This window comes from Aptenodytes patagonicus, chromosome 9, assembly GCF_965638725.1.
Source record: "Aptenodytes patagonicus chromosome 9, bAptPat1.pri.cur, whole genome shotgun sequence".
Classification (NCBI taxonomy): domain Eukaryota; kingdom Metazoa; phylum Chordata; class Aves; order Sphenisciformes; family Spheniscidae; genus Aptenodytes; species Aptenodytes patagonicus.
Genome location: NC_134957.1, coordinates 12,554,472 through 12,578,459, shown reverse-complemented (window position 1 = coordinate 12,578,459; position 23,988 = coordinate 12,554,472). Strand labels below are relative to the sequence as shown.

The following is a 23,988-nucleotide window of genomic DNA, read 5'->3' as shown; positions in this document are numbered from 1 at the left end:
GACCATCAAGTCCCACAGCTGTTTGCTCCAGTCGCTGCATGGACTGGGGTTTCCTCCCCATCCCCATGAACCTGTTGTCTTTGCGTGAGATTGGGGCACTTGGCGCTTCTCAGGGTGGTGGGAAGCTGCATTTACACCATCAAGGAAAAGATGCACTCGGTCACAAGCCCTTCCAGAGCTGCCTGCTGCCTCTGGGTGTTGGCCAGCAGCACCTCAAGCCAAATGAGTTATCACCCACAGCGCCACAGCTTTCCAAGCTGTGTCGTGGATCTGGATGCCCAATTAGATTCCCATTAACACAGACAGTTTTTAGGTGTCCTTGGCTTATCACTAAGCTGAGCCTGGTGCAAAGACCCACCTTGATTCTCCGAGCATGTTTGCGGGAAGAGGTGCCAAGGAGGGCTGTGGCAGCAGGGACCGATGGAGGAGACTTTGGGTTCAAATTTTTCGCTGACTGGTTGTTTGCTGGAGGGATTTGCTTCTGGTTTTGTTTCATAATGGCTTTATTGATATAGATTATAGCTTTAACTGGTGTCAAGGGCACCTAGAGTTCTGGATCACCTTCCTTTAGGGATGCTTAACTCTCAGGAAATGATGCTGTGGAAGTAAAGCGGTTGTAAATTGGGGCTGAGTGTCTTTCATTCCTGAGGATGTCCGTGAAGCGTCCATGAGAGCCAGCATGGGTGGGAGTGGAAAAAGCGCTTCTGTTCCGAGCTTGGGGATGAAGCAAGTCCTGCCCAGAGCTTCTCCGATTACCCCAGAGGTCAGAGCTGAACGTCCTTTTCTTCCTTTCTTGCACAAAACCAAGCGTGAACACAGAGAACATAGCCCAAACACTGTGGTAGCCTCCTGGCCGAAGTAAATGGAGTCATGCCACTCATCTAGGGACCTGCCTTGGTTACCTGCTTCAGGTGTCTGGGATCAGAGGCGGTGCAGCCAGGGCTAGTTTAGATGCTGGAGACTCCTCTCTTTGGTATGTGCGAGGAGATGCCCGTGTGTGCCAAATTCTGTAGCAAAACTTGATGACAGCTCTTCTGCTGGGATTGTGCACCACCTCAATCTCATTACTTAATGATAATGAAGATGGAAAGAGCAAAATCAGCCTCTGTCATTCACCAGGGGCCAGATTCTGCTACCTCTGAAGTGCCTGTGATTTCCAGGGGGTCAGGCTAAGCTCCTGCCTCCATTATTACAGCAAATTATTTTCTTAGCTCTGCCTGTGAGCCGAAGAGGGTGATACGTCCAAACACACATTTAATATTCCCCCCTTCCCTCTTTAGGAAGGAGATGCTGCGCACTATTAAATTCATAATGCTGTGCCTGGCTGCATTAGTTACCATGCAACACACTAACGAGGATGAAGAACATATTTTCCCACGTCTGGAGTACTGCAGAATAGATTTAATAGATTTGCATGTATGGTGCATTTGTGAAAACACTGAAAAAGGGGGAGGGAGGGAAGGGAAAAATGTTTATTTGTTATCAGCTGATGAATAATTAATTTACAAACATTGTCTTGTTAAATATAAATTAAATCCTCATTTGACACACTTTATAATTTAGAAGTATAAGCCCAGCATGAATGAAGAGAACTCCCCACTGACTGCTTTCATGTAAATCCTGAGGAGCCAGGGAGAGAGGTTTGGCTTTCAAAGTTAAAGCTGACAAGGAGTAGCGGTGAGGAAGGGGCTGCTGTGACAAAGCCAGCTTGGGGACCTGGGGCACTTTGTCTTTGCTCATGGGTGCTTTCCATGCAGGGATGGCTTAGTGGGGCAGGGAGGCAGTGGCTGTCCACACAACCCTCTTCCAAGGATTGCTCGCTCCCTGCTCAGAGCTGTGGGTGGCCGAGCTGCTGAATCACAGCTCTTTGAGTAAAATCCCCATCAATGCCACGTTATCAGAGTGTGCAGCAAGCCAGCAGCTGCTTGTGAACAGCTGAGCTATCCCAGCAGCAGGGGCAAAGATCCCCAAGAGAGGAGCTAGGCTCTACAAAAGCTGTATGGCGCTAAGCCACCCTTGCAGAGAGCCCTTAGACGGTTTGAGGCATCTCCGCACAGAAGCAGAGCTGCATCCTGAGGAACGGTGGTTGTGCTTGGTTGGAAGGCAGTTAGTGTGGGAGCTGCAGTGGGAAACCTTGGGTCACAGCCCTGGTGTCCCGCTGCAAAGCTTGGGTTAATATCTTCATTTCTTAATAGATGGGGAAACCGAGACTGGTAATAATTGTCTGGCTCTGAGGAACACTTAAGTCTTGATTATACTTAGCTTTGGCTGCTTTGGAATAAGTAGGAATGAAATTAAATGAAAATGGCACACTTTTTAAGATGCTTGAATGTGTTGCTCTGGAGCACAAAATAAGCCTATAGGTAAAGGAAATTTGTTACACACACACACCCTTCTTCCCTGATAATAATAGACTCCAGCAGTTGCACAGCACTTCTCAACTGAAAGGACTTAAAAATGCTTAACAAATCATCTGTCTAGGAGGCAGTAGCCCAGATGCACCCACTTCTAGGGTGGATGGCAATGCCTGAAGCATGCCGCAATGCTCTGCCAAGGACTGCGTGCTCTTCTTGGCCTGCCCGGTGTGCAGCAAGAGTCAGGCATCAGCATAAATCTAGTGAAGTCACAACAGGACACGCACTCATGTAATGAGCTAGGTTGGGTTTTGGTCCCTGATAAAGATGCATATAGTAGAAATTTAAAATGTTGGGAAATGGGTATTGCTCGGTAAGGGCCCCAGTGCTTTTTCTGGCCATTAGTTTCCACACCTGAGTGATGGCTCAGCACTGCTGGAGCTGGTGGTGCATTTATAACGTCTCCACAAATACTCATTTGCTTGGAGAGTGCTCGTATCTCTCGATTCCTTGATGTTCAGGAACAGTCACCTTCCTGTGTGCCCAAGTGCTAGGAGAGTGACTGTTCCTCACGTAGCTGCTCGTGTTCGCATGGCGGTAAGGTCGGGTACACGGAGAAGGGCAGCGGCCATCCTGTAGCCATCATTTGTCATTGCCTTCAGAAAAAAAAATCACGAGGCCGCTGAGGAATAGCACCAATCATGTGTGACTTGCGGGACAAATCACAAACCGCAACAGAAGGTCTAATGAAATAAATTAGTTACTCCCATCCTGAACGTATCCCAAGAGCTTCTGCAAGTTTCAGGGTCTGCTCCCAAACCAGAAAAGGGCTGATTTATTCACTATGAATAATTCAACCAGCTCCTTTTATTATCCAGAGCATACACTAATCCCCTCTAGTTATTTTCTGTGTGACATCCATGTCGGTATTTTATTTATAGGCTGTTTATTGTGCCGAAAACACAAGGAGTCTGTTATCAGGGAAAATGAACAAAAAGCAGGGGGTTTGCCTCTAAAATTTGGAGCTAAATAAAATATGAAAATCTGGACAGTGGCCTCCTGGGGGGATAAGTGCATTTCTTCAGAGGCATTTCTGGAGAGCAAATCCCTGAAGTTAATTAACATCTGTGCTCCCCAGTCCAACACCAAATGGGGAATGTGGCTGTACTCAGTCAGGTTTCTTAAACTGCAGCATCAGTCCTGGCACACAGGTGCCTCCACACAGCCCACAGCTCGGGTGGCCTCTGGCAACATGGGATAAATCAACATTCATAATTAAGTAAGCAGATCCAATTTCCGGCCTTCTGCTGGCAGGAATGGCTCAATCCCGCATTCATCTCATGCCAGCCTTTGGAGAAAACTCACATTTCTTCAGCCAGGCTGAATGCAAAGGGTTTTTTTGCCCTGAGCCCTTGCAGGCAGCCCAGGAAGGATGCTTACTGTAGGCGCTTCCCAAGTAGCCAGGGTGCTCGCTGTGCCTGACCTGAGAGCGTTGTAACTCGTAATTCCTCACTCTTACTCACAGAAAACCTTTCTAACACAGCTCGTGACCACAACAGCTGCTCCTGGTCTCCCTTTCCAGAGGTCTCTGCCAGTAACTGGGTTTCTGCTTGTTAATAGACCATGATGACAGTTTTCCAGCGACCAGGCAACTCTCCTTACTGGGGCCTGGACCAGGCTGGAGAGATGTCCCCTGCCCTGGCAACCCTGGCAGCTAGCAGCTCTCTCTCGGTTTGGTAGGAGCTTTGCCCTCTGGCAGGGCATTAAAAGAGGCTTTTCTGTGATGCACAGGTGTGGACATGGCTACAGTCACTGGGCGGTGGGAATGCAACCTTGCCCATCACACACTGGTAGGGACGTGCCTGGGAGATGCGGGCTCAGGCTCAGAGCTGCTGCGTGCAGCTGCATCTTGTGAAGAAAAGCACGGATGCAGCCATCTCCATCACAAGAGCGTTAGCTAATGGAGTTGCTCTGCAGTTCCGCAACAGCCCCGCTTCTCCATACAGAGACGTGTATGCGTGGACAGGCCAGGAAGCATGTGTTTGATTCGGGTACTGATCTGTGCTCTGAACCTCATTAAATTGATTCTTCCAAGTCAAAGGGAAAGCACTACTGTGTCAAATTTGAAAGATATAGGCTCTGAGCTGTACCAATAGCTGTCGCTTGATGGGCTGAATTATTTTTAAGGCAGAGTTGATTTATCTGAACTGGAGGCTTTAGATGTCTCCACAGGAGAGGTCTAGATATTTAAGGTGTGTGAAAGCCAAGTCAAAGAGCTGGTCAGCAGCCAAGGTTTCTGGTCTAGGGTGAACAGCCAGCATCATAGGGGAGGGGGTCTCACTCTCCCCTCCCACCTGGGACAAACAGCCAAAATTCTTGAACATTTCTGAGGGAAAATGGGTTAGGGACAATCAAAACATTTATGTTTAGTATCATCAGATTGGTTTGATTTGCTTTTCATATGGTGATAAATTCTGTCCTATAAGTAAAGCATGAAAATAAGTATTTGAAAATAAAAGTCAAAATGAAGTGAATCAAATAGATAAGGGTAAAGCAAAATATTTTGTTAGCTTACTGAAGAAAAAAAAGTTTCTGAATGAAATTATAAGGTTGACATGATTCATTTTAGATTCTGACAATTTTAATTTATTTTCAACAAAATTTCTTTTTTTTTCATTAGAAATCAGTTCTATTTATTTCCTGCATCCCCAGACGAAGCAGTCCTACCATCTTCCCTACAAAGCTGATGTGAAATCTGCCTGCTCAGAATTCAGAGGTTGTGGGTGACCAGAGGCAATACGCTTCAAGACCTCTTCATGCCTTGATGTTAAAGGCTGACTATTCAGACTATTACATCCCATCACCATGCACAGGAAGGGTTTAATTGCCCATGATACAAATTGCAAGCAAGCAGCAGTGGAGCGGTGATACTGACAGCCTGAGCCTCCTGGTGGCACCAGGGCTGGCCGGGCTGAGGCAGCACTTTGCTTCTGTTCCCTGCAACCCCTCACATCTCCTCCATGCCTCCAGGCACTTCCTCGGTGCCTCTGTGTCTTCAGCCTGGTGTCTTATGTGCTGGCAGGAGATACGTGTTAGGGTCAGCAAGTGGGTGGGCAGGTAGATCTTCACAGTTGTCTGCCATGATGCCTCACACTGGTCGGCAGCAGCCCATCCTTCCCCACCGCGGGTTTGCTGACACTGCAGCTGTTTCACACCAGCGTTGATGAGACTGGCCCCACCAATTCCCAATGCAACAGCTCGTCAAAGCCCCAGAGAAATCATGCTGGCTGCACGGGGTGCTGTGGGTGGGGGAATAAGTCTGGTCAGGAGTCTTGGGCTTGCTGTGTGCTGGGCTTGGTGTGTGCTGGTAGCATGGAGCTGATGGTAGCTGGGGACCCTGGTACAAGCCTTACTTGTCCATCTTTGTGTCCAGAGGGCTTTGCTGTGAGGATTTCTGTGGTTGTTCTCTGACCTGCAGTTAGCTGGGAATGGCTCTAACCATCTGATCAGCTTTGCTCAACAGGAAAATTGCGGGCGGTGATAATGGCTCACCCACAGGCAGATGCACATGGGATGTGTGAACCAAAACACTTAGGAGTGTGGGTGGGGGAACACCTTGTCTCCATGTGGCTGGGGAACAGGGAAGGTCAGAGCAGGATTTTGCAAATGTTGTAAGCCTTGTTTCTGACACTTCCCCCCCTGATCTGCTTCTCTTTCCCTCCAGCTTTGCCAGTGTACCTGTTACACCTCCCACACCAGACCTATGTCCATTGGTCTGTCGTTCTCCTCCACAGACACCCAAAGTCACCTTAGTAGTGTAGTGAGGACAAGGAGGGGGAGCGGAGCAGTGCGGTAGAGAAGTGCAAAAAATTTGTGGGAGTTAGGTTGGTTGTTCTTACAGCCACAGGGAGGTAGGATGGTGAAGTTAAGATGATAACTGGCTGATCTTCTCTTCATTTGCTCCTTGAAAAGAAAAGCTGAAGGCAAAGAGAACCGTAATATTCAAGATAACCATTTCCTTTCATGATCTGGCAGTGGTGGACTGACAGACCTGTCCAGAGCTCGCAGCCTTAGTTTGTCACATGAATCTTCACCTTGTGAGAAGGCACAATGGACCCTGATTCCCTCTGCCACAACAAAGAGCCACAGTGGTGACATGGCTTGGAGCAGTGTGCCAGAGGGATTTGCAGAGTAAATCTCACCAGGAGGCTAGGGGAGGAAGGGTCTCTGCAGAGGAGGTAGGGGATGGAAGGAGCACTGGGAATGAGGATGTCGGGCACTCAGTTTGCACTGCAAGGGAGGAGTGAGCCACTGCATGAAGCCAAGCTCCCTTCCCGCTGCTCACGGCTGTTCAGATGTGAGCTCTGCATGCAGCTTCCTGCGGAGCTGGCTGCAAGCTTCAGTCCAGTTCTGCAGCAGTGAGGTTGAGGGCTGCTTAGACGCTGGTACTCTCTTACTGGATCAGCAAGAGGGGAGATGAAAATACCTCAGTGTTGTTGCTATCACAGAAAGCCAAAGGCAGGTCTAAGTGCTGGGATTTGGTAAGGAGCAGCAGAGAATGGGCTATCCAGCTCCCAGGAACTTTGGACTATGCTCAAGAGCCAAAATGGTTCAGTTTCTTTGTATGTATGATTCTGGGATATACAAGCTCTGCCAGTGCATTCCTTATACCTCTGTGTAGAAAACCTGAGCCTTCATCTTTTTCACTACTCCCCAAAGATGTCCTAAAGCCATCTAGAGGAGCTGAGGAAGGTAGAGTGGTTGAGTTTTAAAGTAGGCATCTGCAGTAGGCTGGGTCTCTACAAAACAGTTGGGAGCTGGAAAAAAGGACTGGGAATACCAGCCCCCAGTTTCTGAGGAGAGTCTTTTGCAGCCGCCAGGTGCCATGGGAAGAGAGCAGCCCAGAGCAGCAGAGCTCTGCAGGTACTGCTTGCCCAGTGGCTGGTGTCCTGGCTTCCAAATGACCGCCACACTTAGCCTGAAGTGTGGTTGTATGCCTGGAAAGGAGAATCAGCTGGCCTGGTGTCCCTTCTGTAACTGCAGTCCAGCTTGCTTTGCCCTTCGAATACCCAACAGGGGAGACAGAAAGAAATTGTTCTTCCTCTGTAACCTGATTCATTTCTCCCAGCTGCTTTCCTCAGCTTGGTGCTCCCTTGAAATCTCATTAGGGCTGGCCTGTGATTTTGTGGTGGCTTGAAAAGAAGAACTGCGAAAGCACAAACAAAACGAAGCTGGGAGAAGGAGCTAAATCACGAGCGGTGTTCCCCAGGGCTCAGTACTGGGGTCGGTCTTGTTTAATATCTTTATCAATGATCTGGATGAGGGGATCGAGTGCACCCTCAGTAAGTTTGCAGACGACACCAAGTTGGGCGGGAGTGTTGATCTGCTCGAGGGTAGGAAGGCTCTGCAGAGGGACCTGGACAGGCTGGATCGATGGGCCCAGGCCAATTGTATGAGGTTCAACAAGGCCAAGTGCCGGGTCCTGCACTTCGGCCACAACAACCCCATGCAGCGCTACAGGCTTGGGGAAGAGGGGCTGGAAAGCTGCCCGGCGGAAAAGGACCTGGGGGTTCTGGTCGACAGCCGGCTGAACATGAGCCGGCAGTGTGCCCAGGCGGCCAAGAAGGCCAATGGCATCCTGGCCTGTATCAGAAATAGTGTGGCCAGCAGGAGCAGGGAAGTGATCGTGCCCCTGTACTCGGCACTGGGGAGGCCGCACCTCGAATACTGTGTTCAGTTTTGGGCCCCTCACTACAAGAACGACATTGAGGTGCTGGAGCGTGTCCAGAGAAGGGCAACGAGGCTGGTGAAGGGTCTGGAGAACAAGTCTTATGAGGAGCGGCTGAGGGAACTGGGGTTGTTTTCTCCAAAAGGAGGCTGAGGGGAGACCTCATCGCTCTCTACAACTACCTGAAAGGAGGTTGTAGCGAGGTGGGTGTTGGTCTCTTCTCCCAAGTAACTAGCGATAGGACAAGAGGAAATGGCCTCAAGTTGCACCAGGGGAGGTTTAGATTGGATGTAAGGAAAAATTTCTTTACTGAAAGAGTGGTGAAACATTGGAACAGGCTGCCCAGGGAAGTGGTTGAGTCCCCATCCCTGGAGGTATTTAAAAGACGAGTAGATGAGGCGCTTAGGGACATGGTTTAGTGGGCATGGTGGTGTTGGGTCGACGGTTGGACTCGATGATCTTAGAGGTCTTTTCCAACCTCAATGATTCTATGATTCTATGATTCTATGAAATCAAGGAACTGGCAGGGCAGGAAGAGAAAGCTGGCAAGCACAGCAAGGGGGCATGAGAGACAACATGAAACAGGTTTCCTTGAAAGAGTCAGTGGAGCAGAGTACGCTGTCCCCACCTCCTTCTTCATCTGGGACCAGGAGAGAAGAGTGTCAGGAGTGAGGATTTCTGCAGAGAGCACAAAACCCTCCACTTTCGTGAAAGCAGAACTTTCTCAGATTTTTTGAATGTGCTTTTTTCCTTGAGGATGAGGATTAGAAAGGGATTTATACAGGCAAACAGTTGTTTTCCTCCTGGCCAGCACAGACATTTCCATACAATGGATGGCATCCCAGGGACGTGGGTGCACTGTGCTTTCTCAGACCCATTTTGGTGGGAGGAGGACAGAGTAGCATCAGGGTTTGGGAGGTAGGCCTCTCTCTTAGGTGCCACCCTGGCTCACTGGTTCTTGGAGAGCTGAACCATACTGCCAACCCAGGGCCAGTTTCCTCATGATGCTTTGTGCTGTGTCATGACTCCTCGTGTGGGGCAGCCCGTTAGCCCACCGCAGCCTGTGATTCATCTCCCAGGTGCAGCACAGCTCCCATGGCTGGTGGTGAGCATTGCTTCTTCAGCGCCAGTTCTGGGCTCTGCGGGCTTCTCCACCCTGTCAACGTGCTGCCTGTGAAGGTGGTTTGACAGAGCTCAGTGCTTGTTGGAAGTGAGTGGTTCTCACAGAGGAGGGCATATTTAGGAGAAAGCTGTAGTGATTTTCCTGCTCCTTATACTCTGCCCCTAAGCTCCTGTGACTGGCCACTGTAGGAGACTGTTGGGACAGAGGGACACTGCCTGACATTGTTTGCCCATTCTTATCCCCTCTGGTTTTGCACGCCGCTGTGCCATGCCATGCAATTCCTGCACTGGAAGGATGCTTCTGGCTCTGATCCACACAGAAAGCAGAGCTCCTGGGGTCTGGCAAAGCCAGTGGTGATGCCAATGGTGGTCCCTTCTGTATGAGGTACCAGATTGGCGGCAGGGAGACAGGCCCAGCTGGCAAGCCCTAAGCCTAGGAGGATGCTTGCTCTAATACTTCAAAACCACACAGCCACATGCCTCTGACAGTTGAAGGCACTCATGTCATTTAATGTTTGGAGGACTTTCCTGCCTTCCTTCGCTTCACCTGAGGGCCATTTCCCTGCTGCTGCAACAGGATACTGCTCTCATTCCTGCCTCTCCATCCTAGGGAGGAGGCAGTGAGACTGCAGTGTCCAGCTCCTGAACTGAGCAGGAGCCTGCAGGCAGCCTCATGAGAATCCAGCAGCCCAGGACAGTGAGTTTTGTAAGGACAGAGAGATAGGGCAAGGAGCATGTCAGAGCTGGAGGAACAGAGCATGTTCCCAGGCAATGACAGACTTGCAGATGTCTCCGTGGGGACAAGCTGACCATCCCAGACACCCCTCCCCAGGAGTGTTTAGGACTGGACACCTTGGGAGATTCGTGGGACCTCCTACCTTCCTTTGCCTGGTACAGGGGAGCTGCAGCAGCTGCTCTCCCAGTCCTGGGCAGTATTAGAGTGCCCATCCCAGTGTTTCATTTTAATTGCAGTGGGTGGTGTGGGAATGGGAAGTGCAATTAAAGAAATTCCAGCTTCCCATCTAAATCTTGCCAAGCTGTCCTGGAGGAGCAATCTTGGGGAGTTAATTGTATGTAGTGAGAAGGTTTGTCTTCTAGCCCTTTCAAAGGAAATTTCTTTTTGTCTCGTCAAACGCCCCATGAGCTTAAAGGACAAATAAACAAGAGCACCTGCCTGAAGTGCTAAGTATTCTCTTCCAGTTATCCTACGTGCTTCTGTCCTCACCTCTTCTCTTCCCCCACCTGCTTTCTTCTTCCAGCACAAAGTTGCTTCAAGCCCAACATCGTGGGGAGCATTTAAGCATTTAGCAGTAAGGTTTGACATGCAAACAAGACTTTGGACAAGTGTGGCATTGCTCTGCAAGCAGCCCAGTCATTTTCTAGAGATCATGGTAACTGGGCTGCATCCTTGTTTGCATCAGAAGGTGCTTACACATGACTTTCCACCCAGGCCATGTCCTGTCCTGAGAGTGGTGAAACACCAAACTAAAAGGAGGTGGCTCCTTCCCTGTGGTGCTTTGCATAATACTTCATTGACGTGTTCAGTATCTTCCCCTTTAATTAATTCTGCCCCATCTGCATATAGCATCCTGTGTCTGCGCCTCTGCCTTTTCAGTAATAACCTCGTCAGGGACAGCGCAGACAGACTGTGCTTCTATAAACCAAAGTCTGGCTGATGTCATGTCTCGACTCAAGGACTTTCCTTGATCCTTTGGGTAATGACTGTTAATCAGATGCTAAAACACATGCGTCTAGGTCACACACTCCTGGGGCTCACAGTGAGAGACTTTGTGTGCCAGGCTATGTTCCCATGAAAAGAAGAACAGGCACCATGGCAATCAGCAGCCATCTTGGGGTTGCATGTGAGGAGATAATATCACTGAAGGACAGGAAGCGGTGGTACAAGGGAACAGCTCAGAAGAAAGGGTTTGGGGGAAAAGAAACAGTCTGGTATGGTTGGCTGTCATGAGTATAAAAGTCTACCTTTTAGATGTCCCTGCTTACACATGCATGGGAGCAGGCATGAGCAGAGGTGTGTGGGAACAGGCAGGTAGAGATCTCAGAAGTCAGCACTTGGTTTTGAAAGCCCTGTCCAGATCCTGTCTGCAGAGACTCAAAGGGTGAGCAAGCCATGACTGGGGAGTTTGCAATCGACAGAGCAGCATGTACAGCATGTCTTGTTTGAAGGCTCCTGGCACGAGCACAGGACATGGTGATGGTTTTTAACAGCGAGCCTGTATTATAAAAAGAACGCTGTCTCAACTAAGATTCCCTGGGCAGAGGTGAAAGACATTCAGACAAGGACAGCGCTGCCAGTGTTGCTGCAGAAGTGAAACAGATGGGAAGTTCAGTGTGTCACCTTGAAAACACAGATCATCAGAGCTCTGCTCCTTTTGTCCTTGTGAGATCCTCTAGTCACTCCAGCATCATGTCCAGAAAGCTCTCTGGGGTCTGATTTGGAGAGAGGAGGACCTTGGAAACATAATGAAACTTATATTCTCATTCTTTTGTTCTTTGTGTTGGGGAGATAAAACTCCCCAGGGGAGGAGCAGGGACACGGAGGCATCCACAAGCGAGGAGTCTCACACTCCTAATGGGAGAACTGAGAGAAGCCTGACACTGCCCAGCTGCCCACTGAAGTGGTCACTGTCAGGCATTAGCAGATGTGGTTAGTACACGTCCTCTCTGCTTGCTGCCTTTGGAGAGTGCTTGCACATGTCAGCACGTTCCTGCCTGCAAGCTGTGGGGACAAGAAGTTGTGCATCAGATTTGAAGATTATTCTAAAATAAGATTATTTTATTTAGTTATCCAAGTGTGGACAGCGTCTCCAGACTTTTTGCTATTATTAAGCATGTTCCCTGGGACATGGAGCCAGCTGCTGGGAGCAGCCCAGGGTTTGTCAGAGATGTTTGCAGGCTGGGAGGGATGCGTGGGATGTCGTGGAGAGGAAAATGCTCGCCTGTGCAGGGCTGTGGGGGTGTGAAGTTGCTGAACGCAGTTCTGTCTGAAGGGGGGATGCTTGGGCTGACCCCTGTTTTGCAGAAGAGGGAGACTGGAGGAGAGGCCTCCTGGCTTGCCTCGAGCTGCACAAAGTGACCTACCAGCCCTTGAAAGAAATACACCCCATTCCTGGGTCTCCTCCAATAACTCCTGAGATTTTCCTGAATTGCAACACCCCAAAGAGTTTGCTTATAATTCTTGTTTTGCTTAGCTCTGTGATTGACAGCACGGACCCATCAGGTTCACATCAGCCCACCTGAAATGCTGGCCATGCTTCTCAGGAAAGCAGCCTGCTTCATTGCACTGCAGCAAGGGATTTGCTTGGAGGTGCAGGGGGAAGTGGGCTCTATGAATAAAGACAAATATCAGAACAGTAACAGCTAGAATGAGACTGGCTAGGATATTAATCTCTTAGCCCCACTGTTATTTAGGATCTTTCCAAGCTATCTCTCCAGCAGAGGAAAATGGAGAAACCTGTTTCCAGGTCTCTGTCTCCTCTATTTAGAGGTTTTCTTGTTGCTGTTGAATACAAGTGAAGTTGCCAAAAGCACCTTTAAATCCTTAATTTTATCCTAATTTAGGAAGACATCTAAGACATCTTCATCTCATGGCTTTGCTTCTCTCTTTGGCATTTGTCAGAAAGCTGAGCTCTTAAAGAACACAGAGAAAGAAGCTCATAGATGGATACAGAGGAACCATGGGGTACCAACTCCTCTGTATCCCACTAATTGCACCCTTGAGAGGGGTCAGCTGAACTGCACACACAAACTTGCTTTGAGCCATTTGAAAAGGATCTTCTGGCAGTGCACACTGTGTTTATTTGGTGTATAAGGTAACCTGAAAATACAAACTGCTAATTTCAAGTTGTGTCATGCTAACCCTGTGAGTTTAAGCTGTCAGTCTGAAACTGGGTGGCCCTAACTCATATCTGCTCTGAACCCAGGGTGGAACTTAGTCTAGAGTAGAGTTCCTGCGGCCAAATCCAACTGGAAATACGGGCTGATTCCCCATGTGTGTGCACATACACACAGAGGTGAGAGAGGAGGCACAGGGAGGAGCTAACTGGAGCCAGGCTGGATGTCCTTGCTGTATCAGGAGATCAGGATGGGGAGCAGAGAGGTGCTCCAGGGCCATGAAGGTTAGGGCAGAGTGGCTGGGGCTGGGAAGACCCAAGGAACAGGGCTTAGGGTAGCACAAAATGAGAACAGTGGCCAGCTCCCAACTCTCTTGTGCTGGGGACAGGCTGATTTCTGAACCTGTTTATTTTCTTTTGGATTGAAAAATTTGGGATTTTCTTTGAAATGACTTTTCGCACGGAAATTCCATAGCTTTTCACTTAAACTATGTTTTTAAAATTGAAAGGGTTTGAGAGTGCAGTAAAATCTTTTTGTTGTTGTTTTAATTTTTTCTTCCAAGATGAAATGTTCTTGTCAACTCCACATCCCCTTGTCTCCCACAAATGCTCTTTTACAGGACAGGTTTTTTTCCATTAAATGTTTTCAGATTTTACCATTTTCTAGAACTGGGTTTCCACCAGCATCTGTGCTGCTCACATGAGGAAAACGAGGACTGATCAGTGATGTGTGGCAGTGCCAGGTGATGATGGTGACTAAGGGCCAGCAGGGACATGCTTAAAGGCTGAGTTGGACATGAGCCCACACAACTAGTAGCGGTGACGCTGCAGGGTGTTCCTCAGCATTGAAGAAACTCACGTGATAGTATTTAGGGTAGGCAGTCTTCAGTGTTTGCCTTATGGGTAGTTTGATTTATTATTTTTTATGACTGAAGTTTGATGTAATATTGCATGCATGCCAACATGTGTGTGCTACGTGATGTGTGATCCAAATGGCATGACCTAACTCTTACAGCGACTCCTCTTATTTCGCTAGCTCCTTCTGTTGAAAACACTAAAAAAGCCCGTGCTTTTACACAGAAGTTAGCAACCTCCATGTGCTGCACAGCAGATGGTACAGTAATGTTGGAGGCGTATTTTACAATAACCTTTTTCCACATGGGGAAATTGAGGTATTGAGAAGTCTCTTTCTGATGCTTGAGAATGAATCAGGGGCAGAAAGAATCTGCAGGAGTGCAGGAGTTCAAGAAACAGTACTGCCGTAAGTTTTAGGGGCTGAGCTCATCCTGCCAAACTTCAGCTATTCAGCTTTGATCAGCCTGGACTCTTCTAAGGTCAGTAAGAGTGTGAGGCATTTCCAGAAGACAACTTGGACTGCTTCATATTGGGGTTTCCCTCCAGTGCCTACCCCTCTCCAGTGACTGTAGGGAACCCATGGTCAAACACCTCCTATTTTAATCACCTTGTTCAGATGCCTACAGCTAAGTGGGATCTGATTAATGCTCAGAGAAAGGTCTAAGCACTGTTCCACAGCTGATCAGTGCAGAGCCGCAGTCGTGCAAGGTTCCTCAGCAGCAATGCAAACCGCACCTGATGGGTGCTAAAGTCTTCAGGAACTGTTGTGGTTTAACCCCAGCCAGTAACTAAGCACCACACAGCCGCTTGCTTACTCCCCCCCAGCAGGATGGGGGGGAGAATCAGAAGGGTAAAAGTGGTCCCAAAGGCCGGATAATTTTTGTATAAATCTTGCCTCAGATAATTCTGAATGAAAATACATTTGTAAATGCCAATGTTTCCCAATGGGTTCCCCACCTAGAGGCAAGGGAGCCAGCTCAGCTAGTAAGTTCTTCCTTGTAAATAGCTGGGCTTATGATAGCCACTGAAATTAGATCAAACCACAGGACAGTGACAATAACAGCTCAGATTTTTCAGAAGAGCTGAATGACTTATGCACAGCTTTTTGTGACTTTTTGCAAAGGCTGGCTATTAGTGGCACAAGAGGAGCTCTTTAATGCTGATCCCTTCTGAAAATCTAGGCTTGACAACAAATACTAAACCCCTGGGATAGCTGACCCTCCACTCTCCTGAAACGTTAGCATTGGTTATCCCAGACCTGAATGCTGACCTTTACAGCAGGACATCTGACCTGAGCAGCCAGCCCAGAAGCGAGATCTCACAAGTGACTCCAGTTAGGAGTTAGAAACTGATAGTGGCATCTAACATGCATTTATCATTGCATTTTTGGTTGCTTTCTCCTACAGCAGAGATATTGCTGAGGAGGAGCAATGTAAGCTCATACTGGCTCAAACAGGGTTTGCAGGGGTGGGGGAGAATATGTCAAATGTTGTTTTATTTTGGCCCCAACAGCTGGCAAAGAAAAGAAGATTACCCCAAGCAGAATAAAGTCAGCCCTCCCCATATATGTCGTTTTCTTGGGCTGCCATTACCCCATTTTGTCCCTGCTGTGCCAATGCTTCTTTGCCTGCCTGTGGGCTCTATTTCACCGTTTCACAACGTGTTTCATGCCTTCATCACCACACCCTATCTCCAAGCAGTACCCAGTGCGATCCAGAGCATTCAGATGCTGGAATGGGCTCTCCCCACCTCCTGTTTTCGGCACTGGCCATGCTTGTGCACTTGGCTTTGAGGGCTGCTGCTATCCTAGCTCTTTGTCTCCTCATGTCTGTTTTGAATGAACTGTAGAGGCAACACCATCACTTTGAACATGCTGCATTTGTCCCCATTTAGAGGTATGTTAGGACCTCATCCCCATCGCCTTTGCTCATCCCTGTGTCTAACCAGGGTGAAGGATCAGCCCAGAGAGTGACTCAACTGCCTGATGGCAAATGCTTTTTTCTCATGATCTCATTCCTATGCAAGGGACGTTTTTGGTACCAATCACTCATCACAGGTTGCCTGACAGTGGAGCGAGGGCAAGGAAAATGAAGCGAGGAGTCGTGCACTGCCCTGCTCTGCCTCCTCAGGCAGGACATGCTGTCCAAGGGAGTGCGCTAAGAGCTCCGCATCTATTTTAACGGCATGGTTTGAGGAAGTCAGCTCTGAACCAGCAGCGAGGGCAATGGAGGGAGGATGTGCTGCAGTCATAAAAATTCCACCGAGATAAATCAATAGAGGGAGAAAGAGAATGGGAGGGAGAGATGGCAAAGTCAGACATTGTTCATCTCTGCCCACAGGAGAGAGAGAGACAACGCCTCCATGGTCATGGGGGTTTAACAGGAGTGAAAGGGAGCAAAGTCCGAGTCAGAGAAGAGCTGTCAGGAGCAGGTGACAGCCTTTAGTATAGGCTGGTGGAACTGGATTTGGGAGTCTGGTTCAGACAGCCACTGAGTGCCAGACATGATCCTGCATGGCACTAATTAGCACCTTCTCAGGCAGGCTTAAAAAGAGGGTAAGGAGCAAATTGGCTTGCAGCAGCAAGCAGCAGAACAGTGGGCCAATGGTGTGGACTACTGCCAGTCCAATCCAGACAGGTGCTGCCTCCCAGAAATGCTAGTTATGGGTGAGGTAGGACACCCTGTCTCTCACCAGAACCAAAGGTCCTCATTATGGTGGAAACTCTGTTTGAAAAGACTCAAGATTTTGAACTGGTTGCACCAAGAGCTGGGTCCATAGCAGCCCCTGCCCCAGTTTCCTTTTCTAATCTTCAGCAAGGGGTATCTGCCCAGGAACCCTAGTGCCCTATTTTTTCGTATAAACCATTTACATATAAACCATTACATTATATAAACCATTTAAGTCCTGCAGCAAGGGATGGATTCTCACTAGGTTTATGCACAACACTACTATTTCTATATGTACGAAGTAGATGTATGGAGCACTGCTGGGCTGTATCCTAATAAATAACAGAAAGAGCTGTCTGCTTGCCTTCTCTGGTAAGCTGGTGAGCAGCTTTCCTTGCCTGTGTTTGAAACGTGTAGCTGAACTTAGGACTGGATTCAGCCAATGCCCACACTGCCCCTTCATGCCTGTGTTTAAAAGAAATGTTTGGCTTAAGTTCTCCATCAAGAGGAAGCCCAAGCCCTTGTTCATATGGTCTTGGCTTTCCAGGCATGGGTCAGGCCAAACATGCTATGGCTCAGCCCACCAGTCAACACACAGTCTTTGGCTCTTCCTAAGTGTGCCATGGATGTCCTGACCCCAAGCTAAAGATGAGCCTGCAAAGGTGTCAGTGGTCACCAACACCTGCTCCCAGACTTAAAAAGCAAATGTTCTGGCTGTGACTCCAAAACAGTGGCCTGCAGACCAGAGGACAGGGCTCTGCTTTGCCTGAATCCCTCTCAGAAAGACATGTTCTTCCTTCTCTTTCACAGGAATACACCATTGATATTTTCTTTGCTCAGACGTGGTATGACCGGCGTCTTCGTTTCAACAGCACCTTGAAGGCCCTCACGCTGAACACCAACATGGTGAGCCGCATCTGGATCCCAGATACCTTTTTTAGGAACTCCAAGCGGGCCGATTCCCACTGGATAACCACTCCTAATCAGCTCCTCCGCATCTGGAATGACGGAAAAGTGCTCTACACGCTCAGGTATATCCAGCAGGCACTGTAGCTGGTTGCTGACGTGAGGGAACGAGGAGCTGGTCAAAGTAGAGGAGGTTTCCAGGTGCCCTGGGACAGAGTAGTGGAGATGTCTCCTAGAGCTGATGGGAGTACACATGCAGTACTGGTTGCAGAATGGGCTTCCTCTTCCCAGGATGAAGGCTTCCAAAAAATCAAACTGTTTTTCCATATCATACCTAGAAAAAAGTCAAAACTACAAATAGTTTCCTAAACCAAAATCCTTTAAAAGTTTATGTTGGTCAGTCCAGCTATTTTGTTCTGATAATAAACATTTGGCTTTTGTTCCCATAAATTCTCACCCCCATAAATTAATCTGAAAAGCTCACTAAACAAAAAGTCTTTCTGAATGTGAAAATTAGATATTTTTTCTCACTTTGAAAATATCCAAACATATGTTTTGTTTTGCTGCTGTTTTGAAATGTTCCTGCAAACAGACTGATCTTCAACAAATTGGTGTTTCTCTCTCAAGAAAGCGAGAATCCCTCTGTCACATTGTGGTGTTGGAAACAAACCACCTTCACCAACACAAAATCTCAGTCTCCCTCTCTCTCTCTTCCTCTCTCAGACTAACAATCGAGGCTGAATGTCTGCTGCAGCTGCAGAATTTCCCAATGGACACTCACTCCTGCCCTTTGGTTTTTTCCAGTTGTGAGTATACATATTTTTAAAATAGTTTTAGAAGGCAAGTAGAGAAGCCTCAGCAGAGTAAAACTCTTCTGGGGAGACCATCCTCCCTTTTAGCTACATTTTTCACCTAATGTCTATGACTCTTTTCCTGGGCTATTACCCGTCATTCCCTGAAGCATCCTCCCACTCCTGGGCTAGCAGAGGTCTTCAGGGACAGATTCACAGCACCTCTGAGTTTCTCCTTAATTTGGGTGGACAGTTGGAGGTGATTATTTCACTGACCTTCTGGTCACTATGACCTACTAGACAGAATATATCCCTTCAGCTGGCAGACAAATGGCACCCGTCCTGCCTTGCATCTTGCCCCTTCTCCCACTCTCTGAGGGGACAGCTTGGCTTTCCAGACCTCAGCCCAGAGACAGGCCCACTTTCTGCACCCAAGGCCATCGCAAAGGAGGGGTACTCAGACCTCCCCTCTCAGTCCCCACTTGTCCATTCTCATCAGCAGACAGGGCTGCTGATATTGGCACATCTCCACTGGTAATTTTGCAGGGAGCCTTTCTGCACCAAGAGATTCCTGTCCTCATGCGTTGGTTGGAAATCTGATTTAGTCATCTTAGCTTGGGTTCACCTCTCCTGCTTCCTCTGCCACTGAAGGGATGCAGCTCATGTGGCTCTGAGGTGCTTCAGAGGGAGGCAGCATTCTGAGGAGATACCATCCCCTCGTCTCCCACCATCCTTCATTCTTTGCTAATTAACAGTGCATGCCATACATGCTTGATAATTAGAAACACACTTTTAGATAGCTGCCAAGCTCTTGCTCCTTCCTTCCTCTGAGGAATTCTCTCGTAGGTGTTGAGGTCCCTCCTTCACAGTAGCCTTGTTTCTTTGTCAAGAAAGCCAGAGCTAGGAGGAGCCCTGCTCCAGCCTGCAGGAGCCAGGTCTCCTTCTCCATGGAGAATGCATCCCTTCTTTTCCATGCATAGATCAGCTCCCAGGGTGAGAGGTACGGAGATAGTCAGAGCAGCCAGAGTCATGCTACCTCCCATGTTGGCACCTTTGTATTCCTGGTGTACTCATGCCTGGGAAGGGAAGGTAGTGATGAGGAGTGGTGAAGGCCCCGTGCTGCCCCAGGAGCTAAAACCCTTAAAGATTTCAGGCTGGGGGAGTCCGCTTACAACAACTCAAGTCTCGTTCCCACCAGTGCAGTCCTTAGAAAGGCTTTCTAGCACTGCTTTTCCCATCCCTAGGATTTGAAGCAGCCCACAAGGGGAGATGCTATCCCTACTCCCATTGCATGTGGGGATGCCTAAGGGAATCTAAACAAAAGGCATCAGAAATATCTACCTGAGAGCTTCATGTTTACAAAACAGCTAGAGTGAGATACCAGTGCTTTTGCAGTCAGGGTGGTGAATGAGGTGGAGGCACATGACATACTCTTTCATTGATGTCCTTGCCCCTTTTCCCAGATGGCTACCCACGCGAGGAGATTGTCTATCGCTGGAGGCGCTACTCCATTGAGGTCTCTGACCAGCGCACCTGGAGGCTCTACCAGTTTGACTTCACAGGGCTGAGGAACACCTCGGAAGTTCTCAGGACTGGAGCAGGTGAGTCAAAGGGAGACAGCCCACAGAAATGCCAATGTGTTGGAGAACTCGTGGGAGGCAAAGGAGTCATCAGACAGCTCCACAATGGTGGGGAAGGAAGGTCACAACAGCACAATTAGATAAACGTTAAGAATGAAGGGATGGACCTTTGCTAGAGGGAGCAGAAGTGATGGAGATGAAGGGTGAAGGGAAGACAAAGCAGGGGTAGGCCAGAACCACTGACATCTGTGAACTGTGGGGTGACAATGCTGATGTGAATGAAGCTATCCCTAATTGAAGGGTCAGGAGGGAGAGGAGATGGAGCTCAGATCCCCTCTTGCTGCAGTATGTGCATACTATGCAATCCCTGGGTGATGCTTATAATTGGAACAGGGGTGGAGAAATCAGAACGTGCAGGTCTCAATCTTTCCTTCTGTAACGTTGTGTAGGGCTGATGAACACATGAATTATGCTTTAAGAGACAGGAACAAGGCTGCATGTGTGAAGAAACCAGGGAATGGAGGCCCTTCAGCTCCTCCTCCTTGTAATAGCTCACATCCCCTTTCCTTCCCACAGACAACTGAGGAAAGCCTCTTTGGGTTCCTGCAGGTGGGGTGAGCTTATATTTTTAAGCCCTCTGAAGCAGCAAGTTCAAGTAGTGCTTCTCCCACTCTGCAGAAAGCTGCTGCTGCCAACACCGGCAGCTAGCCTCTAACCGGGGTAGAAAGGCAGCACAAACCAGGACAAGAAGTGGTGCAGTGAAAGTGTCTTGAATGCACCAGTGGCTGTCTGACACTTGTAATCCTCTTTTGTGGTAATTGCTTGCAAGCTCCATCTTAACCCTAGAGCTGTCAGGTGGCTTTCTTCCACTCCTCACTAGGAGCCTCTGAAAAAGAGGAAGAACCTCAGCTGTAAGTTGCCAAATGAGCAATTAAGATGTACAGCACCACATGCCTTTTCCAGGGGCAGAACCAGAGTCTCGACAAAAGTGATTGAAGGACACCTCCTTTGTCACAGCTCAGGTAGTTAGTTGGCAAGCCAGGCCATGTAGCCTGTTACAGCTAAATAGCTTCTATAGAAAAGAAACCCTTGCAGCAATCAGCTGAAGATGAATGTTCTCTATAGTTTTGTCCCTGAAACTTTTCAAGACAGTGTGCTTTACAGTGTGCTTGGACACACAGCCAGGCCAGTACAAATGCAGCCTGGTGGCCACATAGCCAGCCAGGCAGATAGCCAGTTGGGCAACCACGAAGTCAGCTCTTAAATTAGCCACAAAGACATTAAGTCAGACAGCTACAGAGCCAGCCAGGTAGCCACAGAGTCCACTAGCCACAAAACCAGCAAGCCAGCCACAATGCCAGCGAGTCACCAAACCTACTCAGCCAGCCACGCAGCTGTCCATGAAGCTAACAATCTGGGCAGCCACAAAGCCAGCCACAAAACCAGCAGCCAGGCACTTAAAACAACAAGAAAACCTCATCAAAAACACTCCAAATTCTGAAACTTCGCTGATTTTTGTGTTTTAGGAAGCCACATGTTATCATTCCAATGTCTCTGTTGCTTTTTCCTAGGGGAGTACATGGTGATGACAGTTTCTTTTGACCTAAGTAGACGTATGGGTTATTTTGCCATTCAGACTTACATTCCCTGCATCCTGACTGTTGTTCTTTCCTGGGTTTCCTTCTGGATCAAGAGAGACTCTACACCAGCCAGGACATCTCTGGGTAAGAGGCAGGTTGTTGCACGTCTGATGCTTATCAAACTCTGCGAGGCTAGCAGACTGGCAGAGTTGGAGTACAAAAATCTCCTAAAGTACTTTGCTGTTTTCTGGCATTATTCAGCTTAGTGGAGGATAGTCCACTCCTCCATCTTTCTGTTTGTAACACTATCCTCAAGCTCAACCGAATCTCCAACTGTGCTGGCTTGGACTATTGGATTATTTCAGGATAGCACAACAGTCTCATATCTTGATCTGAGACCTGAACACAGTCTTTTCCAAATTGACAATGTGGTATATTCATGCGCCGAAAGGGAGAGGGAAGGGGTGAGCTGTGGCATTGCAATGCTGGCCAAAGGGCTCCTGTCACATGCATGTATTCTGCATTTCCTCATGACTTTTCAAGGGCTCAGTGTAGGACCAGTGACATGAAGGTTGTAAGGTAATGAGCAAAGTTGCTCAGCTGTATCCATAGAGTCCCAAGCTCTGGCAGGATGTCGAAGCCCTGTAGGTACAGCCTTTCTGTCAGTCACACCATAGCGGGAGGACGTGACAACAGCTCTGCCTATTGTTTAGACTTTCTCAGCAACCTGCAGTGGCTCTTTGAGGCAGGAAAAAGCTTATGTTGATTGAATCCTGCTCTGATAGGCGCTAGAGAGGTCTTTACAAATCTTTAATGCACTTTGGCTGTATCTGCATTTTGCAGCAAGCTCTGCTTCCCAGTGCTGTCCTTTCCATCAGCCCCACTGACTTTCCCTTTAATTGGAGGTAGCATTCCCAGCCCTGCCTGCAGGCCTCTGTGGGGAGGGAGAGGAGGGGCAAGGGGCCATCAGCATCAGGCAGGGCTATTCAGAGCGCATCCATTCTGGCCATCTCTCCCCACCTCCCTATCAAAACCAATTTCTTTGGTGCCCATGGAGAGAGCAGGAGGAGGAGTTGGGTGTCATTTCCAATGGAGATGAGGGTACGCCATAGTCCATGGCTGGGAAAGGAATGAACAGCAAGAGGCAAAATGTTCTGAGTAGCTGACACCACTATGGTGGCTGTCTCAAAAAACAAAGGCAAGTTTCCCCAGGATGGGGGCCTCTCTCTGTGGGAAGGGACTTCAGTACACCAAGAGTAATGTATTCTCTCCACAGCCCCTGTTGTACTTAATACAAATGATCCCCAGTACATTTCAAGCCTGTCAGCTTACATTAGGGAGATGTAAACTGGACCAGTTCCATTGGCATTTCAAATATATGGGAAGTCACATCACATCTACTAATGCAAATACAGCAGGAAAATATTAAAATCTCTTGCCATGCTCCCACCCAGAGCCATTGGGGTGACCCCAGGAAAGGGTGGCAGGTGGATTTAGATGAATGCTAAAGAAGGAGGAACAGGTGGAGTTCCTGCTTCTTCTCCACATCCTAAAAAGCAGTGGATGAGATCACGATACCAGCTCTTGCAGCTGATCCTTTGTTGGCTCCTGATACTTTATGTCTGGAAACAGGTCTGTGAGCATTACTGCTGCTGCAGAAACAATTCCAAGTCCCATTCAAGTCAAAAGGGATTCCTTGTCATGTCCTACCCACTTGCCCTCTACGTCAAGAAATGGATAGATTGTGAAGAGCTGTCTCTGAAGAATAGTCATGAGCAGGTTGAAAGCTTATGTGTAAGAATTAGAGACCGAGGCAACAAAGGGAACCTTGTGGTTGGTGTTTACTACAGGCCGCCCGATCAAGGGGAGCCTATTGACAAAGCCTTCTTACTCCAGCTAGAGGAGGCATCGCGCTCACAGGCTCTCATCCTGCTGGGGAACTTCAACCACCCCAACATCTGGAAAAGTAGCACGGCAAGCCGCAGGCAATCCAGGAGACTCCTGGAGGGCATTGAAGATAACTACTTAAGCCAGGTAATAGACAGCCCTACCAGAGGGGATGCGATACTGGACCTGTTGGTCACCAATGCAAGTGAGCTAATCGGTGACGTCAAGATTGGAGGCAGCCTGGGCTGCAGTGATCGTGCACTGGAGGAGTTCGCAGTCCTGAGGGGTATGGGTCAGGTGAAGAGTAAAGTCAGGACCCTGAATTTTTGGAAAGCAATCTTCCAGCTGTTCAAGGAGTTAGTCAGTAGGACCCCCTGGGAAATTGCCCTCAGGGACAAGGGAGCAGAACAGAGCTGGCAGATCTTTAAGGTCACTTTCCAAAGAGCGCAAGAGCTCTTGATCCCCATGTGTAAGAAATCAGGAAAGGAAGGCAAGACACTGGCATGAACGAGTCAAGACCTGCTGGTCAAACTAAAGGGCAAGAAGGAAATGCACAGGCAGTGGGAGCAGGGACAGGTATCCTGGGAGGATGCTGCCCGGTTGTGTAGGGATGGGGTCAGGAAGGCCAAGGCCCGGCTGGAGCTGAACTTGGCAAGGGACGCAAA

The 23,988-nt window shown here is 48.6% G+C and overlaps 1 protein-coding gene across 1 annotated transcript in view; it reads left to right on the top strand.

Annotated features, from left to right (window-relative positions):
- LOC143164523 (gamma-aminobutyric acid receptor subunit gamma-4) overlaps window positions 1-23,988 on the top strand; it is a 43,733-nt gene that overhangs the window by 9,884 nt on the left and 9,861 nt on the right. Inside the window, exons 4-7 of the mRNA XM_076347205.1 lie at window positions 17,390-17,610; window positions 18,209-18,291; window positions 19,740-19,877; window positions 21,428-21,580. Coding sequence (XP_076203320.1) covers window positions 17,390-17,610; window positions 18,209-18,291; window positions 19,740-19,877; window positions 21,428-21,580 — 595 coding nt within the window. The remainder of the gene's footprint in view (window positions 1-17,389; window positions 17,611-18,208; window positions 18,292-19,739; window positions 19,878-21,427; window positions 21,581-23,988) is intronic.